The 19,824-nt window shown below is 41.0% G+C and overlaps 1 protein-coding gene across 1 annotated transcript in view; it reads left to right on the forward strand.

Annotated features, from left to right (window-relative positions):
- Nucleotides 1-12,594: 12,594 nt before the first annotated feature.
- FBXL4 (F-box and leucine rich repeat protein 4) overlaps nt 12,595-19,824 on the forward strand; it is a 65,945-nt gene continuing 58,715 nt past the window's right edge. The window contains exons 1-3 of the mRNA XM_082481019.1: nt 12,595-12,748; nt 16,518-16,689; nt 17,492-18,081. Coding sequence (XP_082337145.1) covers nt 17,573-18,081 — 509 coding nt within the window. The 5' untranslated portion in view covers nt 12,595-12,748; nt 16,518-16,689; nt 17,492-17,572. The remainder of the gene's footprint in view (nt 12,749-16,517; nt 16,690-17,491; nt 18,082-19,824) is intronic.

A 19,824-nucleotide genomic window follows, 5' to 3' on the forward strand; every position in this document is an offset into this window, starting at 1 on the left:
TGATCATTAATTTTGGGGGGTGGGGGTGTGGGGGGAGTGGGGGCTGGAGACAACCCTACCTGCCGGTATCTTCTAACCTATACATACTGTTGAACTGAAATTCCGCAATCCAGGTAGCCTGGCAGATAAAATACTAAGTGGAAAAGAAGCAAGAAAAAGCGTATTGGAAAAATGCTTTGGGTTATCTGGGAAATAGAACGTGATTTTAATAATAGTATGAATATGAATAATACCGCTTATTAGCTAGCATGGTAGAGGGAGGAATTAAAAACAAACAATGTCTATATAATGCTTTATGGCTCTTGTGAATCAAACATTAACTGATTCATTTTCTCATTAGCTCTGTGAAGTAGCACCATTAATCCTCCTTTGTGACGGGAGAGCATCTGCATACACAGATAGGTGATAGATATTTAAGGTCACTTAGCTGGCTGCAGCAGACCTAGGTGTTACTACCTAGAGCATCTGATTTCCACTTGTGTGCGTAGCTATTACTGTGTGCTCAGACTATGTACAGCGATATTTGCTATGTGCTAAAAATGGATCACCACAGCATTTACTTGTACTGCATACCTCTGCTATCAACATTTAAAGGTCCCTGCCTGTTAAGATCATAAAAAAGCACTTCTTGTCATTGTAGCTATCACTACTGTCATTACAAATACAGGATTTTCCATTCCGATCTGAAATAATGATTCCTAATTCCGGTATGCAGTGTGTGGAGGCAGGTCAGCCTGGCGCTTCAGAGTAATATCCTTGGCCAGTCGGGCTGTGCTGCCTTGCATATGGAAGGAATAATCCTCCACAGATATCCTGGAACCACAAGGACATCTGGCAAGATATATACCTTGCAGACGGAGGACTACAAACATTCTTGCTGATCACAAAATAATCCAACAGCAGTATTGGATTTTGTGACATCATACAAAGATACTAGAAGATAATTATTGCAAATACAGGGAAGAAAATATTCCCATTTTTTTCTAACATACCTCCTATTATTAGATCTAAGTGCCCTCTTGCATTCTGTTCCTAACATAGTCTGAATACAAATATGAAAAATAAAAAGTCATTTGTTACCAGCATCGTCTTTATAGGCATTTTGAGATTACCGTTCTGTCTTGGGGTCCGTCCAGCTCTTATTTATGGAAGTCTGCCTCTCCTCCCTCCTATGCCCCCATATTCCCCTTTTATCATCCCCATGCTCCTGATTTCTTCCTCAGTCTCTCAGAAGCTGGTGTGTTTAAATGCTCCCATCGGTCCACCATTCTAGCTGCCATCAATCTCCTTCAGACCTGCCACGTCATTCCAGAGCCGTTGCTTCTGCAGGTCTTGAGGGTGCTGTCACAAGGGGCTGATTTAACACGGTGGAAGAGGCAGACAAATAGTTAGCTGCAGAGACAGGACAGGCCAACAGAGCTTTGTAAAAGCTATAAATAGCATTCTGGGTTTCGAGGATTTTGCAACTGAAGAAGGCGAGGTGCTAATGAGGCAGGGAGGAGCACCTGCTCTTCCATGACATTGCTGGCCTCCACCTTCTCCACTGGAGAAAAAGTTAAAGGAGTTGATTAATATAGTTCAGGAAGGTTTCAGGATTAATTTTCAGGAATGTGAAGTAATCAACATTTTCTCAAGCAGTTAGTATGTTCAGTCAATAACAATGCCACCTTCAGGACTAACTATGTGCCCAGAATAAGTGATCATCAGGAAGACAGGGCCAGGACAACACTCGGTCTAAAGGGTTATAATAATAGAAGAGGAAAAATCTCACTAGCAATGCTGAATAACTTTCATAATGCACACTGGAAGCTAACAGCGGGCAGAAAAAAAAAACAAACAAAAACCTGTTTCATTTTTCCAGTTATTCCAAGTAACTTGGTGTCCCCTGCGTGGAGGTGAGTGGGCTGCACACATGTAAGCAGCTCTCTGTGCATCCCAAGCCTCCTTAATCCGTGCAGCAGCTGCAGATGTCACTGCAGCTTCAGGCTTGGACTGATGATCCCTAGCTATGCCCTCCAAACACTAAGGAAAGCTTTTGGTGCCAGGAAGCGGAGAAATCAATAGATAAAAGAAACAGATTCAAACCAAACACTGCTCTTCTGGTGAAACTGCTGTATTTAAAAGCTAAGAATGAAATCGCTCTGCCATGAAAAACATATTCCAGTGTTCTTAGCAACTGCACACTGTTACCTTGTTTTTGGATGAACTAATTCATTACAGTACCAGCAACTCACTGGCAAATCTCAGGCACGGTATGTTGGAGGAAAAAGCTCCAGGAAGAATTGACCTACCTACGATCTTCCTTAAGTAACTTTATAATGGGGTAATTCCAGTCACTTCAAAGGAGTTACCCCCATTCAGAAGTGTACAAATCAGTACAGAAGTAGGCCAAATATTTTATATATATTTGTAGTCAAAAACTATTTAACAGTCATAGTTACTTGAAATCATTGGCAGATCTGCTGAATAGCTTGAAACTGAAGGAAGAATGGAACAAATAAAACAAACTGTGAAGACATTTCTACATTAAAAAAGAATGTTCCTTACGCAGTCTGATCTTTATCCAATACCAAGATATTAATACTAGTCTTTTCATTATTCAGAACCCTTTCAGCAACCGCATCCAAATTAACATAACCATCTATTTCCATGTGAGCAGGAATTCATGCTAATTGTACATTAATTCCCAGGATGAATAATTGAGGTATCAGATGCAACAGCTCAAAAACCTAAATCTTGTTTAGTGCTAAAGTAACAAGGTCTAAGCCTTAAGTTAATCAAGAAAACTATACATAGGTCTTCATTTACATGCTGGGAATCAATCCACAGCTGATAAAATCACAGACCATGCAGGTTTAACAGTGTGCGACTCTATCATACTTAACTCAGTCCGAACACATCTGAGTCTTTAAAGTTTCGCAGCACTGGTAATTTCATAGCTAGGAACCATCACCTCTCATTATGCTATGAGTCCTCTTTCCAAAGCGATAATGATGTGTAGAAAAGATGTGTGGAAAAGGAATTCTTTTTAAATTATGCCTAGTTTTTTGTGTTTGGGATCAGCTAGCATTTACTCCTGCTTCCCTGTATTTTTCCCTGGCAGTGCTGCACAGAGAACTTATATGTAGATGTCCTGCCCATCATGATTCCTCTGCATACTAGCGTGACAGTATGTTGCTTGATATTGCTGCCAATTCACCCTCTCTCTGTAAATATTACCTAGATCACAAACTTACTTTATCAACTATGTAAACCAGCCAAATTCCTGCAAGAAAATATGATGATTTCAAAAGCTAAACCACGCAAAATAGAAGGGAGCTAGCTGAATAAACTAAAACCCAAGGGTTGGAGAACTACTTGCAACTAACTGCTCGCTTGTTTCTGACTAGCTGTCAGATAGAAATAGAGGATTCAGCTCACTAAGGTAGAAAATTCCAGTATAATTAGTAGAAAAGAATGAAAAAAAACCAAACCAAAACAAAACAAAAAACCAACCAGATTCTTGGCTTATATATTCTGATTGTTTGAATGCCAACATAGTATCCATGCATACTTCAGAAGTGACTTAGTCCAGTTGTTTCTATTGTTGCAAATTCATTCCTAAGCAGAGAATGCTTGGGTCAGACATCTGGCTGTGTTATTTTGTATTTGCACCGTATCCATACTTAAGCGACTTTCACAAATTAAGGAGATCAAAACCACTTCCTGCAAGGGGGGGCGGGGTGTGTGTGTGTGTGTGTGTGTGTGTACACATATGCATATTACAAGGACACATACACAGTGTAACTTTTAGCTGTCGGTGTAGCAGGGAAAGGAAGGTGGCTACAAGCTTCTAGTTAGAAGCTGAAGCTTATCAAGTCTGTCCTGAAATCGGCTGCTAAAAGCTTATATATTTAGGGAAGTGACAGCCTCTTTTCTTACACATTATCTGCTAGAAACAAAAAGCAGAAAGAACACAACTAGAGAGTTGTGTTTGTGGGTTTTACACACCCACCCAAGCAACATGAGTCCGCTTTCTCGATCCATTTTCCCGGTTTGCTCTACATTCTGGAAAAATGCTTGAATGTCAAACTCAGTTGGATGACTTGAAGTCATTTATCTTCAACTCTGAGAGGACTGAACTTCTGCTGATGAACAGAGCTTATCTCTTTGAGAAGACACGTTTCTTTTTGTGCCCTTGGTTGCTGAAGAGGACTCATTAGGTTAACCAAGAGGTCATTAGGTCATTAACTGCCCAAGTTATGGTAGATTTCCCATGACTTTTTAGGGCTTGTACACATTTAGAGCTCTTAGACTTTCCTCCACTAAAATTCAGGAATAATTTGTTTTAGAAGAAGGCCACAAAATAAGATGGTGAATTCTAATACATATTCTGAACTCCTCCAGCATAGCACAAAATAAGCTTTGCAATGTGTTTTGTATATTTCCACTCCTCCTTTTTTTTTTTGGTACTTTTTTTTTTGTGGTGGGTTTTTGCTTTTTTGGGGGTTTGGTTTTTTGTTTGTTTGTTTGTTTGTTTTTAATAAAACACAGCATGCAATAAAGCCTCCTTAATTTTGGGGGGATAAATTTTCTTATATTGTCTTTTAATACCACACTGACATCGCTTTTACTTTTTATACTTGTATGACATCTTTAGCACTGGACAAAGGTACTAAATAAGCATATGGTTTGACTGTTGGCATATTTACATGGCTGAAAGCAGCTTTTCTGCATGCAGTGGATGCACGTGCTATTTCAGAAAGAAAACTTTTGCACAGCTGATCCATCATGTTGGAAGCCTAAGACATCAATTGCAAAAAAAGCACCGCTGCCAACTTCTCCATTCATTGCCATTGATAACAATGTTCACATTGATCTGGTTTGAACAGCAATATGAACTTCAGAGCACTTCTCATAGTTTTCCAGGTTTCTAACCCTTGGGTGGGATCATCTTACTGTTTAGCATGTGTAACTCTTCACCCCTGCTGAGCTCTGATTTGACCGATCACACCACTGTGAAATGTGACAGCAGTGGACGAGCCACAGGCAGCTTTCTAGCCATGGAACGCAACTGACCTATAAAAATATCTCTGGTGATATGAACATATTATAAAGCGTTTAAAATAGTTATGTGATGCTTGATGAGAGGCTAACAATGTCTTTTTGTGAGTCTAAATGACACATCTCTATTGAAATCAATATGGCTCAGATCGCCAAACAGTGAAGTACTGCACTGCAGCTGTGTCTATTCCCTTGTTTTTTGTGCTAAAAAACCTCACAGCGTGGACATTACACACTTCTATCTCAAAACTAGCAGTCATTCGCTCCTTGCTGTCAGTCAGTTCACAGAGCCATTATGAAAGAAAGTATGAAATGGCTGATACATTTCTAAAGAAAAAGTACTGGCATGACAAAGGAAACTCGAGCTGATTAACAATTACTACCAATCAATACAATAAGCCTGATAAAACAGTCACACTAATCATTAGAACTTTCCTTTCATCATGAAATTGCAACAAGACCTTGTTCAAATATACCTTGCAGCCCTCTAGTTGTTATGAAGAAGGAGTCAGTTGTCCCTGTTCCTTGAGCGTATGTGCCTGTGATACTCTTCTGCACTCCTAGCTGGAAGGAAAGCCGAGAGACTAGAAGCAGCCGACAGTGCACCAGAAGCACTTAGCTTTAGAAATCTGACATTCAGAAGGTTAAAGCGACGGGTCCGGTTTGAAGAAAGTAGGTACTTTGCCAGAATTGCCTCTGGGAAAGTTTTTATGGCATAAACACCTAGAGCATTTACTTGTCTGCTGGAACAGAAAAATGGCGGTAGCCCAAGGGCTAAGGGAATTTCCTACTTATTCTTTCAATTGTTATTCAGGTTTCAATGTTACTGTATATCTTGCTAAAATGTTATATGGGGTTTACATTCCCACTCTTAAATTTCAATTGAATGCAGTAACAAGCTGTGCAGTGTCAACACAAAAGCTTAATAAGATTGTATCTCTCTCTGACTCTTTAGATCCCTATATGAAACCTATTGCTGGTTAAAATTAGCATATTATCCTTACTGGATCCTACCTGCTGACAAAGGATTCTGATTTAAAACTTGTCTGAAGATTCTTGCACAACAACCTCCTTGTACACAGTAGATTATACTATCTCAGATTCCCTAATGCTCATTAAAAACATCACAAATACTTCAGTCAGCACATCCTTTCCAGGCTTTAGGATTATTGCTCATATTTCTGCAGAAAGACAAAAAGGAAGGAGGAAAGATTTATTAACCACGATATGTCCAGGTAATACTATATTTTGATAAACTGGGATTTTCTCATTCTTTATGCTTTTTCCTTAAAGCTTAATTACATGTCATGCGGAGTGCTTCCACAGTAAGGGCAGTGCTTAGCCATTCAAACGCTGAAACTGTTACTGTTAAATAATTTGATAAAGTATACTAGGTACTACACAGGAGACATAGCAAGACATCGCCCTTGTCCCAGTGAGTCTATAGCCTAAATTCTGTGAGAACCAGTGCCAACCAGCAGAGACACAGATGAAATACTGCAGTAGTTTAATTGTGTATAAAATTTAAGCACATACTTGTACTGTGGCACACTCTTCTATCTTTTAATAAAAATACAGGAAAATAAAGATAAAATGCAGCAAATACGATTATCTATGCAATATGGCGTTTTCATAGAGCCTAACAGAGAGAGGATGCTACGCAAAATATTGTTACATGGAAAAAAATTCCCACAGGGAATAAAAAATTTCCCCTGGAAAAAGCAGAGTTCGAGCTGACACAGAAACCAATGACTAGTTAGGCCTGGCTCATGGAAACACTTACAAACATGTTTAAATTTACTCAGTGAGGAGTCTCATTGACTTAGTATACTTTCTCTTCCACTTCAAAGAATATATGTAATTTCACATATCAAAAAGCAGTAACGCTGGTCCAAGAGGCAGTGAGATGTTTCCCGTGCCGTGTTAATATCCTGGGATGCAGAGGAAGCCAGAGAGAACAACTCACACCAACGGCAATGGTGTTATGCATACGCATTCGGTGCTGCTTTGCAGTTAGCACTTGGCTAAGTTTGTTGTATTAAAAATAACTCACTGATTAAAATGATGTCATTATTTGACGGGTTCAATTTAACATGTTAAAATACAAAGCTTTGCAAAGTGAGAACAAAATTCAGCTCAGTTTCCTGCTGGGAGCAGGAACCAGTGACTGACAAGCCAGGTAGTTTTTTGCATGATTTGTTTATTTTAAAAATGTTTTCTCAAGTGATACCTTAGAAATAGCAACACAGGCCTCTCTTCTTTTGCAAACTTAACTAAAGTGTTACCTCATTTTCAGGAGGAGCCATCGCCTAACTCTTTACCCAGGGCTCAGGTAAACTTCATGGCTTAATCAGTAGATTCTTCATTCTCACTAAAAACCCCTTTGCTACTTGTGCTTTTTCAGCAACGACCTTGCATGGAAAAGTGGATCTGGACATCTTCTGGGAGTGCAGAACATAAAAGAGCCTTGGAGCTCCCAACTACCAGACACAACAGCTGACACGGTGGGATCTTTACCTCCTCTGACAGAAAGTTTCCCTCCGGACATTTTTATCAGTTATCAGAATGGTGCATTGTCATGACAAGTGAGCTTAAGTCCCTGAGCATGGATCCAAGACGCAGCCACATGTCTTGGGAGTCAAAAGTAATTAAAATGCTGCTGGCCACATCATTCCCTTACATGCCTTTTGTATAAACACAGGCATAAATTAATCACATTTAACCATGCCAGTTATATGGCCTTCCCATTCTTTATACCTGATTTTGAAATAATAATAGTCCTACTGACTTCAGTAAGATTTTCCCCTAATGAGCAAGCCATAGCACCGCTTATCATAATAAGCAAAAGCTGAAGGAGAAGCAGGATGATGTTAAGACATGAATTTGGTGATTACAAAGTTTGATTAACACACAGAAGATAACTCTCACTGTTATTTTACAAACAGAAGGTTTCCTGTACTGTTGTACTGGTGTATTTCATTTCAACGCAGAGGACCCTTTCTGGAACATATTCTATCCCTAGCTTTATTGCGGATGTGTATGTAGAAATGGGTATAAAGTGTTTATGTGGCATAGCTCACTGGAAATTATCTGCCAGCTCCAGCTGTGGATAACTGTTGAATAAAAACAGATCATCAATTGATTTTTACAAAGGCTGTGGAATGATAATTTGACAGTAATTTGGAGCACATCTTGAATGCACACAGCTTGAATTTGAGACAGCAGCCTAGACAAAAAGGACACTATCACCCAATGTCCTCTGTCCCCTTCAGTAAATACTAGTATCTCCCTGTAGTTTTAAAATGCTACCTGCCATTGGACAACCTCTGTGAATAACGATGAAGCCGGTTCTGTAATTTGTCAAGCCTGGTAAGGACGCGTTCATAAATAGCACATCATATTTGCCGTCTGAAAGCTTGGGGATGGTCTATGCTAAGCCGAGAGAGGTGTACCTCCAAACAGTGGTATCTCCTGTGTATCTTAGGCACCTGTCATAGGAGTCAATGGGATAGGCTGGATCACCTGGAGACAGCCATGTCTCCCGATGGATTATAGAATGAACCTAGCAAACTAGATCAAATACATAACCTTTACAAAGCTAAATTTAAGTGGTAATTCCAGCATTTGTGAGCTGGAGGGTGAGTGGACTGAGCAAAGTGGACTGAGAGAAAAACTTTTCATATCCTTCTATCTTCTGCACTGACACAGAACTCAATCTCAATATAGTCTTAAATTAAACAATGGATAGGAATGATTTGGTGAAACATAGACTTCTGAACAGGTATCTGAACTAGCTGCCTGCTTTGCTTTTGTTGCCAATAGACAGAAATGGATACTCTTAGGTTCCCGTTCCTAGGTGATACATTTCATGTTAAAGTAGAACTCTTAAATGGGTTAGATAAATTGTGCCTTCAAAGCGTTCTCCTTCTTCATTGACCAGAAAGGGAGGCTAGCATGATATGTGCAAAAAACAAAATTAAAACAATAAAATAAACAAAATAAAATGCAAAAATTCATCTTCATGTCTAACCAATTTTCTGGCTTATCAAACTTATTCATAGTCTTATGTCCTTTTTTTTGTGTGTGTGTGTGTGTGTGTTATGAATTCAAATTTTGAGGTGGCCACTGTCTGGGAAGGTGAGTATTGAAAGCACTTTTATAGGCACTCTATAGCTAACACCCGACTGTAGGGTAGCAGTGAGGCTAAATGATGCAGAAAGGCACGCTACACCGCTGGCAATGGAACCTGAAGAGTTTACCTTCCCCCTCCGTCGAAGCAATGCCTTAAAAGTTGGGGCTTAAATTGCTATTTTAAAATGGTACACTGTCATCTTATATATATAAAATATGTATGCATGCATGTGTATTTCTGCATGTGCAGGTATATGAATCACCTATAAACTGGTCACCCTGGCATGTCTGCTTGTGGAAAGCAGGGTTGTTTAGTGGCCTGTCTGCCACTACAGTTAGCAGCACAGAAGCACTCAATTGTAAATGTATAGATTTCTTTATTTAGAATATATTGTAAATGTATAGAATTTATATTAAAGCATTATACAAAAAGTACCTTAGACATCAAGCATTTTGGATCTTTTCTGGATTTTTAGAATTATTTTTTGACCAGAGTCAAAATCAGCATCACGACTTTCTCCTGTAACTGAACGGTCCCAGGTACCATCTAACGCGAAGCGTCCATCGCCGGAGACAGGAGGAGGCCAGATGGGCTGACAGCAATTCTGGCGATCATGGCAGGAGCTGCAATCAGAAGCGGTGGTTGGGAGAGAAAGCAAGCACCAGTGCTTGGGCATGCGTATCAAATTAAAGGATATGGAAGCAAAACATGACACTTCCTTTGCAATATGTCAGTTAGGGGCCCAAGAGGCACTACAGTTCGCTGGAGCAAATACTCATTAAGATCAATTAAAATCAGGGCTGCCCTTATGCCACGCCGGGGAGTCAAAGCGCCACGTTTGAGGCACGGTCCGGTTGGGCTGGGGCTGGAGCGAGATTTAGGAGCCGCCAGCTGAAAAGCTTTGGGAGGAACCAGGCCGGGCCTTGACACGGGCAGGTGGGCTCCCAGAGGGCGGCTCGCAGCGGCCGCAGAGCTAAAACGACACAAGCCAGAGGGGGCCCTGAGCCACAAACGGTAACGAAACGGTAACATCCCTCCACCCCCCGCCGCCTTTGGCTGCACTTTGCAAGTAAAGTAAAGAACGGGACTCCGGGCCCGGCCCAGCGCTCCCGTCGGGGCCTATCCGCCGCCTCCCTCCTCAGCCCGCCGCCAACGGTCGGTCTGCTCGTCCGCCCCGCGCTCAGGCGCGGGCGCGGGCACGCGCAGCTGGCGGCCGCGGCCGCGGCCCCGCCCCCGCGGCGGCCCGCCGCTACCGCCGCCGCCGCGCCTCTTCCTCCACCGCCCCGCCCCCGCCGCCGTGCGGTGCGGTGCTTCCGGCGGGTGCCTGGCGCGGCAGCGGCGGCGCGCGGCCCGAGCTGCTCCGCCCTCCGGACGGGGTAGGGTGGCGGCTCCGGAGCGTGGTGGGGGGAGGGCCGCACCGCGCCGCGCCGCGCCGCCGACCGGGGCCCCTCCCCTCGGGACGCGGCCGCGGGAGGGGGTCGCTTCGCCTCTCGCCTCGGTGGGGCGGCAGGTGGCGGCGCTGCCAGGCCGGGCGGGGGGCATCGCCGGTTAGCGCGGCGCCGGGCCCGGTGCCGGGTGTCGGTGCTGCGCGGCGGGTGCGGCCAGGCCGGGCGGCAGGGCCGGGCGGCCCGGCGGTGGTTGGCGGGACCGAGGCGGGCTGCTGTGGCTGTCCGCGCCTCAGGGAGTGGAGCCGGCGGGAAGCGGTGGCACCAGGCGGTCCCGCCTGGCCCGGGGCGGGCGGGGTGGGTGGTTGGTGTGCCCCACCGGTGCCCCTGGGCCTCGGCCGACCCCCGGGTACAGCGCAGGTGCCGGAGGGGTGGGAGGTGGTAGGGAGGAGAAGGAGAGCGGCGGGAGGACCGGCGGTGGAGGCGGAGGGCGCTGGGGCGGCAGAGCCCCGGCAGCGCCAGGCCCTGGGTAGGCGTTAACCGCCGCGCGGCCCCGGCCGCGTTACACCGTGCTACCCCAGTTGCCATACCGCAACACAAGAGAAGCAGGGGTGGAGCTGACCTAGCAGTACTTATTTATCGTGTTATTATTTTATTTTATTTTTTTTTAGGTGTGCACTTTGGGGTGCTTAGCTTCGTGTGGGTTGTTATCTGTTGTCAGTGCAGGTTGATGAGGGGGACAGCGGGAGGTAACGACCTGGTAGCTGCGATCCAGGCAGCTGACCAGCAAGTAAACGCTGGTCAGAATATGACTGTATGGGGAGGTAGTACAACATTGTGAAGAGAAAAATGGGAAGACAAATGCACTTGAATTCTGCATTGAAAGTAGTATTGAATGGGGATATGAATATATATCTCTCTATATATAATTTTTCTGGCATAAGGAGGAGGTTCTCACCGTGGCTGAAAGGGCAGTTCTACGAAATGAAGTTGGTGTAATGCTGGTGCCTTCAGGCTTTGTGTAGAATAAATCATTTTTGAAAGGGGCTTGCCTGATGTTCATCAACCCACATTGAGAAACAGTTTATATTAAGTATGAAGACAACTTCCAGAAGGCAGGTTGGTCACCTGGAGCATGTAGTAGACGCCTAAGGAACTTTTGTCTCTGTTATACTGCGATGTCAAACCACGCAGTGAGTTTTGGTCCTAGAAGGAAGGAACAGTCAATCAGTGAAGTAACCTGAAATTCTTGTGTTTGGTTGTTTGTTTTTTTTTTTTTTTTTTGCATGTTTTGATGCTCGTGACAGCAACACAAGGGAGATTTTAAATAGATAGAATTGTCATAATGTTCCATTTTTTTTTTAAACTATAAATTTGTAGGTTGCAAATGTTTTTAGTGCCAGAACACATTACAAGAATAAACACAGCAAGTGGGGCCTGAATTTAAAGCATGCTGAAAGAGCTTATTAATTTTTAATTAATATTAGCTTCTAGTTTCAACAAGTTGAGTGTAGATGTTGGTATAATCTAGGTAATTAATAGTGAGAGATGCTAACCTGTAGTAAAAATACTCTGTTTTAGCCTGTGATGTAAGGATCCAGTATTCCCTCTGTGCATTAATGTAAAAAGATAATTAAGAGATTTCCCATTTACCATCTTTTATCTAAGACGCATATATTAAATTGCATTAATCTTTCTTCAGAGATAATACAATCTATTGTTTTTGTCATTTATACGTTCTTTGTAATTTGTCAATGTTGCTGTTTCTTTTATAGTCAAATGAAAGAAGACTCTGCACAGTACTCCCAAATGTGAGATTAGCAAAACTGGTGTAAAGAGGAATTATTACCTCCCTGGCATTAAAAATCAAGCCTGGTGTATACATGACTTGTATATACAACATTTGCTTCTCTTGAAACAGTACAAACTCTTGTCTAACACACACATTGCCAGGGACGGCTCAGGGACAAAATATGCCATCTTTCATTTTTTTCTGCATCTAGTATCTGTTACTTGTTATGTTTTTACACACATCCTTCACTTGCAGCCCCTCAATATTTTTCTGTACATTTCCCACTTTTTCTCAGCAGTCTGGTTGGTGAATAACAATGTAACTGTCCTGTTTCTGCTCTCGTGGGATGAAATTGTGAATACTGGAGATCTGCATTTGCAAAAACAACTGAAATGAGTAGGTCCATAATCATTAACAGGATGGGTTGCTTGTAAGCGGGGAAAATAGATTTGTGTACATAAACTCCTTATAAAAAGAGGCAAAATGCAGGGAAGAGATCTAGTGCTTTTGAATGCTTTAATTAGTGCCTGTTCCCGTGAAATCTATACAGAAACCATAAGACATTTTCCTTTATCAAGGTTTGTTGTGTTTGAAAGAAGGAAATAGTGAATTACAGTCTTTCTGTATGTATAGCACAAAGGGAAGAAGGGGTTAATCATAATAGAAAAAGGGAATTTAGCCATATAATTGAAGTAGTTGTCAATTAAATAATGATCTGAATAGGAGAGCTGGTAAATAATGTGATGGGCTCTAATGTATTTTGAAAGAAGGTAGCATCTCTCACTCTTAGGAAAGTTTTATTCCACGTCTAGTCCAGTCTCGTTCTCTGGAGTCCCATCTGTCTTGTAAAACTGGAGGTAACTTTTCCATGGCCCTTTGAGCTGGTCTGACCTGGGGCTCTTGCAGTTTTACCACCCCCTTGAGCCTGCACTGTCTTCATGTTAACTGGCAACAAGTTGGGTCGGGGAGACGAACAGTCTGAAAACTACACTTGCTTGCAGGAGTGGTTGGTGTCTGGCTGGACAAGCCCCAGGACTCATCTGGCTCCCCAGCAGCGCTGGCTGGAGAGGTGGCTGTGATGCAGGGAGGGATGGGGCTGTGCAGGGCAGAGCTCAGGCAGCCCCGAGAGAGGCTCGGGGACGAGATCCAGTCTGGAAGTGCAAATGGGGCGAGTAGGCATAGCGTGTATGTTCATAGCGTGTTGCTTTCTGTTTCTAACCAAACTGTCATGCCCTCTGAGGTAGTCTGTGGTGGCTGCTGAAGGTCCTGGTATTTAATAGCGCCATTTCAGACCATTTAATGGCATCTTGACAGAAAAAAATCCTGACATGAAAGAAACAAATAAAAGAAATGAAGTAGAAGGCTGCTGCTTGGCAGGAGGATAATAAGACACGTTTAAAAGAAACCTTCATTAAGCTTCAGTTTGGCAGAATTATGCCTGTACAAAAGAAAATGAATAATATACAACAGGCCAAAGATGCTGCCAGAGATTGGAAGGTGTAGTTGCATAGGCCCAAATGGATCTCTTAAAAATAATCAAGCATTTTTTTTGGGGGAGGAATTTTCCACATAAACTTTGCATGCACATGAACTGCTCTGTTCCAGAGCTGTTTATCTTGATGCTTTGCATAGGCCTGAGTCTGCATTTTTATCTTTTTCTGCAAAGTTAAATCCCTTTAGTTGGAAATCACCTTCAACTGTGGTAGTTCCTGAAAAAAAAAAAATATCTATCATCTGGTCCTGCTGATCTGTATTTAATGTAATTCTTTCACTCACTTATTATCCTTCAACCTTCTGAGCAATTTTTCATTTGTCTTTTAACTACATACAATTCTTAATGCTTCTTTTAAAATGCCAAAAGAGGAGTTTCTATTTCTGTTGTAGTCCTAATACTTATTTATCCTTCTTTTATAATAGTTTTCTGTTTCCTCTTACTTGTTATAAACTACTAAATCCTATATTGTTTTTAACTCTTTAGAAGTAATTTTCCTCCACTTCTATTGTTTTTAGACTAATATGTTTGTCTGAAAGCTGTATGCTCTGCCTTATTTCTTTCTACTTAACTTTTGAGCTTGTTGACTGATGTCAGCCAAAATTGACGAAGTGGTGTCAGTCTCAAGGATATCAAATATTTACAGGTTATATGAAAATCATCAGATTGGTAGAGGGGGAAGGACCAAAATTAATGTTTCTGCTGATGGAAAACCTGAAGCATGGTTTCAGGTTATCTGCTCTGTTAGACCTGACTTGAACTGGGCAGCTAGTTGATGTACAGCTCTGAACCACCCGGAGGTTATGCTGCCCTTTGACAAGCTGATGTGGAACACAGCTGGATTTAAAAACAGCTCTGTAATATCTCCGAGTTGTGGCCAGAGGAAGCCTGGACTCTGCAGTGCAGACGTGAAGTTGTGTAAGATGCGCATGCTAGATAAGTGATTCGCACCTGATCTTGAAGTACCCCAACTGAATGGTTCTGAAAATTGAGCTCTGTAAAGTCATAATTTCTGTGGAGCAGCCTTCAAACCATGTTAATCAGTGAAATTTTGAGTTAGAAGCTGGTGTATATGCTGGTCTGCACATGATTCTAGGGCTTGACAGTAGTAAGTTTGTTGAAGTATAATGTCTGTTGGTGTACTCTGTAAATGGATTTTTTTTTCTTTTTAAGAGGGAAAAATCCAGAAGGAGAATGTATTTGCAATCTTCACTTACATCTTACAGCAGCTCCGTTCTGAAAAGATAAAATAACAATTTTCAGTTTGGACTTGTTTTTTTGTGGGTTTTTTTTTTTTTTTTTTTTAAAGGAGGAGAGGTTGGGGGTTGTGCTGCTTTTTTCCCAGTGCATTTTCTAAAACGTGGTTCAACAGGATGTTTGGGGGAAATGTGACATTATTGGGTTTTGGCATTCCAGGAGAGCTTGAAGTGGATCCAGCCTATCGTCTTATGCATTCCCTTCTGTACTGAATGTCAGGAGTAATTCATGTTGTTGACAGCTATGTCAACATGTGAAACTGAGTGAAGGACAGGAACTAAACAAAAAGCTAATAATAGAAGAGGCAAGAAAGTGAGAAGTGAACACTTCGTTAGTAAACTTTCTTGCTGTCACGAGTAAGAGGGTCAAATAGTGCAGCCTGTCCTTATCTGTTACTGCAAGCACCTCCTTGTTGGCAACGTTCAAGTGAAAGAGAGCTGTTTGTACATCTATGTGTGTTTTGTAAGTATGGGAAACAAGCAGTTTACCCAAGAAACATGCACAGTGGATTTATGTAGAGGCATACAAAAGTCACTTTGATTCATCTCCATTTCTTTAATTATTTACTCTACTTTAAGCTTATGCTTCCAAAAACTCTATAAAGTATGATCTCACTTGTACCCATTGCAAACATTAAATATATGGCTTGTCTCCCAGGCAATGCAAGGCATGATGTTAGTTGTTGTTTGATGCATCTTCTGCAATAGAAGAGTCATTTCTGTTGGTTCAGAGATTACCACGGTATGTATCCCATCATAAACTAACCGGCAACTCTAGTACAGGCTGTTGAAGAAACATTTTTTCTATTTTGAGACATGCTTAGTCATCCCTGTTTTGGCCTCTAACAGGTTACGGGCATTGCTCCTTTTTCTTTCCTAGTAAATCCCATAAACTGGCTAATCTGAAGGTCAGTTTGTAAGAAACAGTCTCTGGTGCAGGAGGATGGGAATTCTGGAGTGCTGTATTATTGCTCAAGTGTGTGTACCGCTAGCAGAAATCAGAGAATATGTTCCATGTTCCCTTGTGTGTTGGTAAATCTTAACAGTTTACATCACGCAGGTATGGAGTGGCTGCTAAATATGGGACAAGCATATGTAAGAGGATCTTTATTAGTCAGGAATATGATATAGCTCTTCTGTGTCCTAAAGACAGCATTCAGCTATAAATGTATCTTCTCAGTTGTAAATAGAAAACTTTAGTAAAGACACTTACCTCTAATTTCGCTTTTTCTGATAGTTAAACCTGCTTGTTTGTTTGTTTTACTTGTGGTTTGGTGTAGGCAGTGTAAAACACATTCATAACCTTAACTATTAGCAGGTTTTGTGTTGATTTTTTTCAGGTGGTCTAGTGTGCAGATCTAGTATATTTTGTGTCTAACTGAATTGTTACATAAATGAAAATACTTTCTCTTGCCAGAAGGAAAATGCTTTCTATGGGGACTTCTGCTTCTGATGCCAGAACTCTTCAGAAGACTTACTTTGTTGCTTGGCTTAAAGGAAGATGATGATGTTAATTAATTCTGAGCATCCTTCAGGAGGCTGGTGGCCCTTCTATCACTGGTGAATGCTGTCATGGACAACTTCAAAGGGTAAAGACAATATTTTTGTGAGACTGTTTCAAGCTAGTGCTCTGATACAGGAAGCAGTGGGTTAAGTTTTTGGTTTAGATGAACTGTCCAAAACTCTTTTCACTCTTAAAACCATTCACAAATTATGGGAACAAATTAGGGAAACAATTTGTTGGAGTAGCTGTCTAGCTTTTTGTATGAGCTGTCTTTGAAGGGTGTATTTACTCTCCAGATTATAACATAGTCTAGATATACTTGCGATAGCTTGAAGTGAACTAATTCACGTCCTGGGAGCAGTCTTATTGCAGAATATGAGCAGTGCAGTAACTTTGATTTTGTTGAGCTCTGTACTGCTGCAGCCTGACTAGATACCTGAATATGTTGTTTAAAGTCAGTTTTAGGGTAAGTATTTCAAAACTATACCACAGATAATTTTTGCTGTACCTTCAGATACTCTTCTACAGTTGTTTACTGCAGGGGCCAGATTTCATTTCATACTTGATTTCATTTCTGTAAGTCAGTGCAAGATGTTTTTCTCTTTGTAAATCCCTGAAAATAATGCTTAATTTAACCATCAGTCTTTCTGTTGCTTGAGGGCTAGTTTTGGCTAATGTTTCTTCATAGTCTTCTCTTTTTTTAAACACAGTAAATGGGAAGCTGCACTTAGTAGCTTCCAACTAAATAATTGTCTTAAAATAAAATGTAGTAGTTTATTAATGTGTTAGTAGCTGTACTTTGTTTAAGATGATACTCAAAAGTGTACAGTTTGCTTTCTAAGAATGTTTTATCTGCTCACTATGTTTATTCATTCTGTTTTTATCAGCTCTTTTCCAAAACACCACAAGCAGTTAATGCACTTTATAAAGGACTTCTGACCTTTTGCATCTTTCAAAGTCATATCTAGATGTCACCAGTGTTTCCCATGTTAACAGTTCTGAGCATGTTTTACTATATGTGCCTTCGGCGCCGAGCTAGGACAGCGACCAGAGGAGAAATGAACAGCCGGAGGGCTATTGAATCAAACACCCGAGCCTTACCTATCAATGTTGAAATAGTTCAGTATGCCAAAGAAGTGTTGGATTTCAGCTCTCACTACGGTAGTGAAAACAGCATGTCGTATACCATGTGGAATTTAGCAGGTATTCCAAACGTGTACCCTAGTTCTGGTGACTTTACTCAGACTGCAGTCTTTCGAACTTATGGGACCTGGTGGGATCATTGCCCTAGTGCTCGGCTGCCGTTCAAGAGGACGCCACCCACCTTCTGTAGCCAGGACTACGTGGAACTTGCTTTTGAGGAACCAGTTTATCCCACTGCGGTGCACATTCTGGAAACCTATCATCCTGGAGCTGTAGTTAGGATTTTGGCATGCTCTGCAAATCCTTACTCACAAAATCCACCAGCTGAAGTAAGGTAATTTTTTTTTTTTCTCCATTATGCTTTCTTGTAAAATGTTGAATGCTACAAGTAATGTTGTTTAGCAAACTTTGCTTCTTAGTATTTCTCTATTTTGTATCTGACCCACTAATGTTCTCTTTATTTCTGCATGTTTTTAAAACTGTGGTGACATGTTTTTATAGCAACCTCAGAGATGTGGATTTTTTTTGGTAGGAATTAATGCAGATCCTAATACCAGATTTGATTTGTGTAATGATAGTTTTTGTGTTGGAATTTTTATGAGCAATAATTATTATGTACGTACAAAAATCACTTGTGAAATGGCAGTTCTTCTGAGTTATTCTCTTTCTGCAATAAGAAAAGCAAATTGTGTAGAAGAAGCTGAGGATTCACGGCTGCTGTATCATCCTGCTTCAAGTAGCCTTAAAATTTTTTTTCTCTTCACATGCTTATGTTGTACATATAGTACAGTCAGGCACTATAACTATTCATATGGAAATGAGGCCAAAACCAGAAGCACAGAACAGTCGGACAAAAGGTGATTCTGTTTGTCTGATCTTTATTTTTGGTCTGACCAAAGGGTGTGAGGTGCACTTCATTTTTACACTTTCTTCGTAGACTAAAAGAAGCTGATTTTGTCCTGTTGGTTTTCCTCACAGTAGGAACTCCTGATGAAATATAAATGAGGGGGCAGGAAGATGGGGACCTGGGGAATGGTAAGATAATAAAGAAAAACACTGTGTATGAGGTGTGAAGCTCTTAGTGACGAGGTGAGGAAATAGAAATGGAAGGAGAAGGAGAACAGGTAAAAGCACATAGTGGGGAAAAAATTGGGAAAAGCTATCAGTATATGTAATCAAAGTATTCAGTATACATCCAAAAGAGATGAAATTATACCAAACCCATAAAAGAAAGGAGAACTGATAGAAGAAAGACTTAACAAAATGTATCCTATATAAAATAATATGTCAACGATTACTGTATTCCTCTAAAGTACATGCTTTGGCAGTATAAGCATTGTTGGCTTAGATGCTGAGTGTTTTTTCCCTGACCTACCTTTTACAGATACACCTAAAAAGCATACTTTAGGTCTAACTTAGTATCACATGCTTCCTAATATTAAGTCATTGATGTTTATTCAAAACCCCTAGAAAATCAGGTGTCATGTTATATATTCAAAATTCACAATTAATATATTTTGTGTGATTCTATGATCCACTGTTGTTTAGTGCAGTTGTTTGTTTTACAGCTCTCTAATAAATATATACTGTATAGCTCTAAAGTAAACATCCGAATTCAAGGAACAGTGATAAGTAGAACTAATAATAATAAGCCATCTAACTTCAGAAGTAGGATCGTGTTTGGCACTGTAATACAGAACTTATTTATAGGATGGTATGTGTTGAGGGTGGCTTTTAAGACTTTTGAACTTAGAACCTAATGTGAAATTACTTTTGGCCAGTTACTCTGTGAACTCTCATTTTACTTTTTTATTTTATGATACAGATTTTGCTTCTTTATGATGTAGCATAAATTTATATAGATTTATATTTCTGTAAGTGTTGGTAATACTGTTATCAGAGTAATAGTAAGATATTGTGCTGCAGGGCAATACAAGGATGTAAGTCTGAGTAATATGCTAATGCTGTTTTATGAAAATGTCCGTTTAGTTTTTGGTTCATAAAACAATAAGCTTTTTTTAGTTTTGTGTAAAGACCAAGAAGCATTGAAGGAAAGCTCAAGAAATCTTAACTGAAG

Source organism: Vanellus vanellus (assembly GCF_965231255.1).
Source record: "Vanellus vanellus genome assembly, chromosome: 3".
NCBI lineage: Eukaryota > Metazoa > Chordata > Aves > Charadriiformes > Charadriidae > Vanellus > Vanellus vanellus.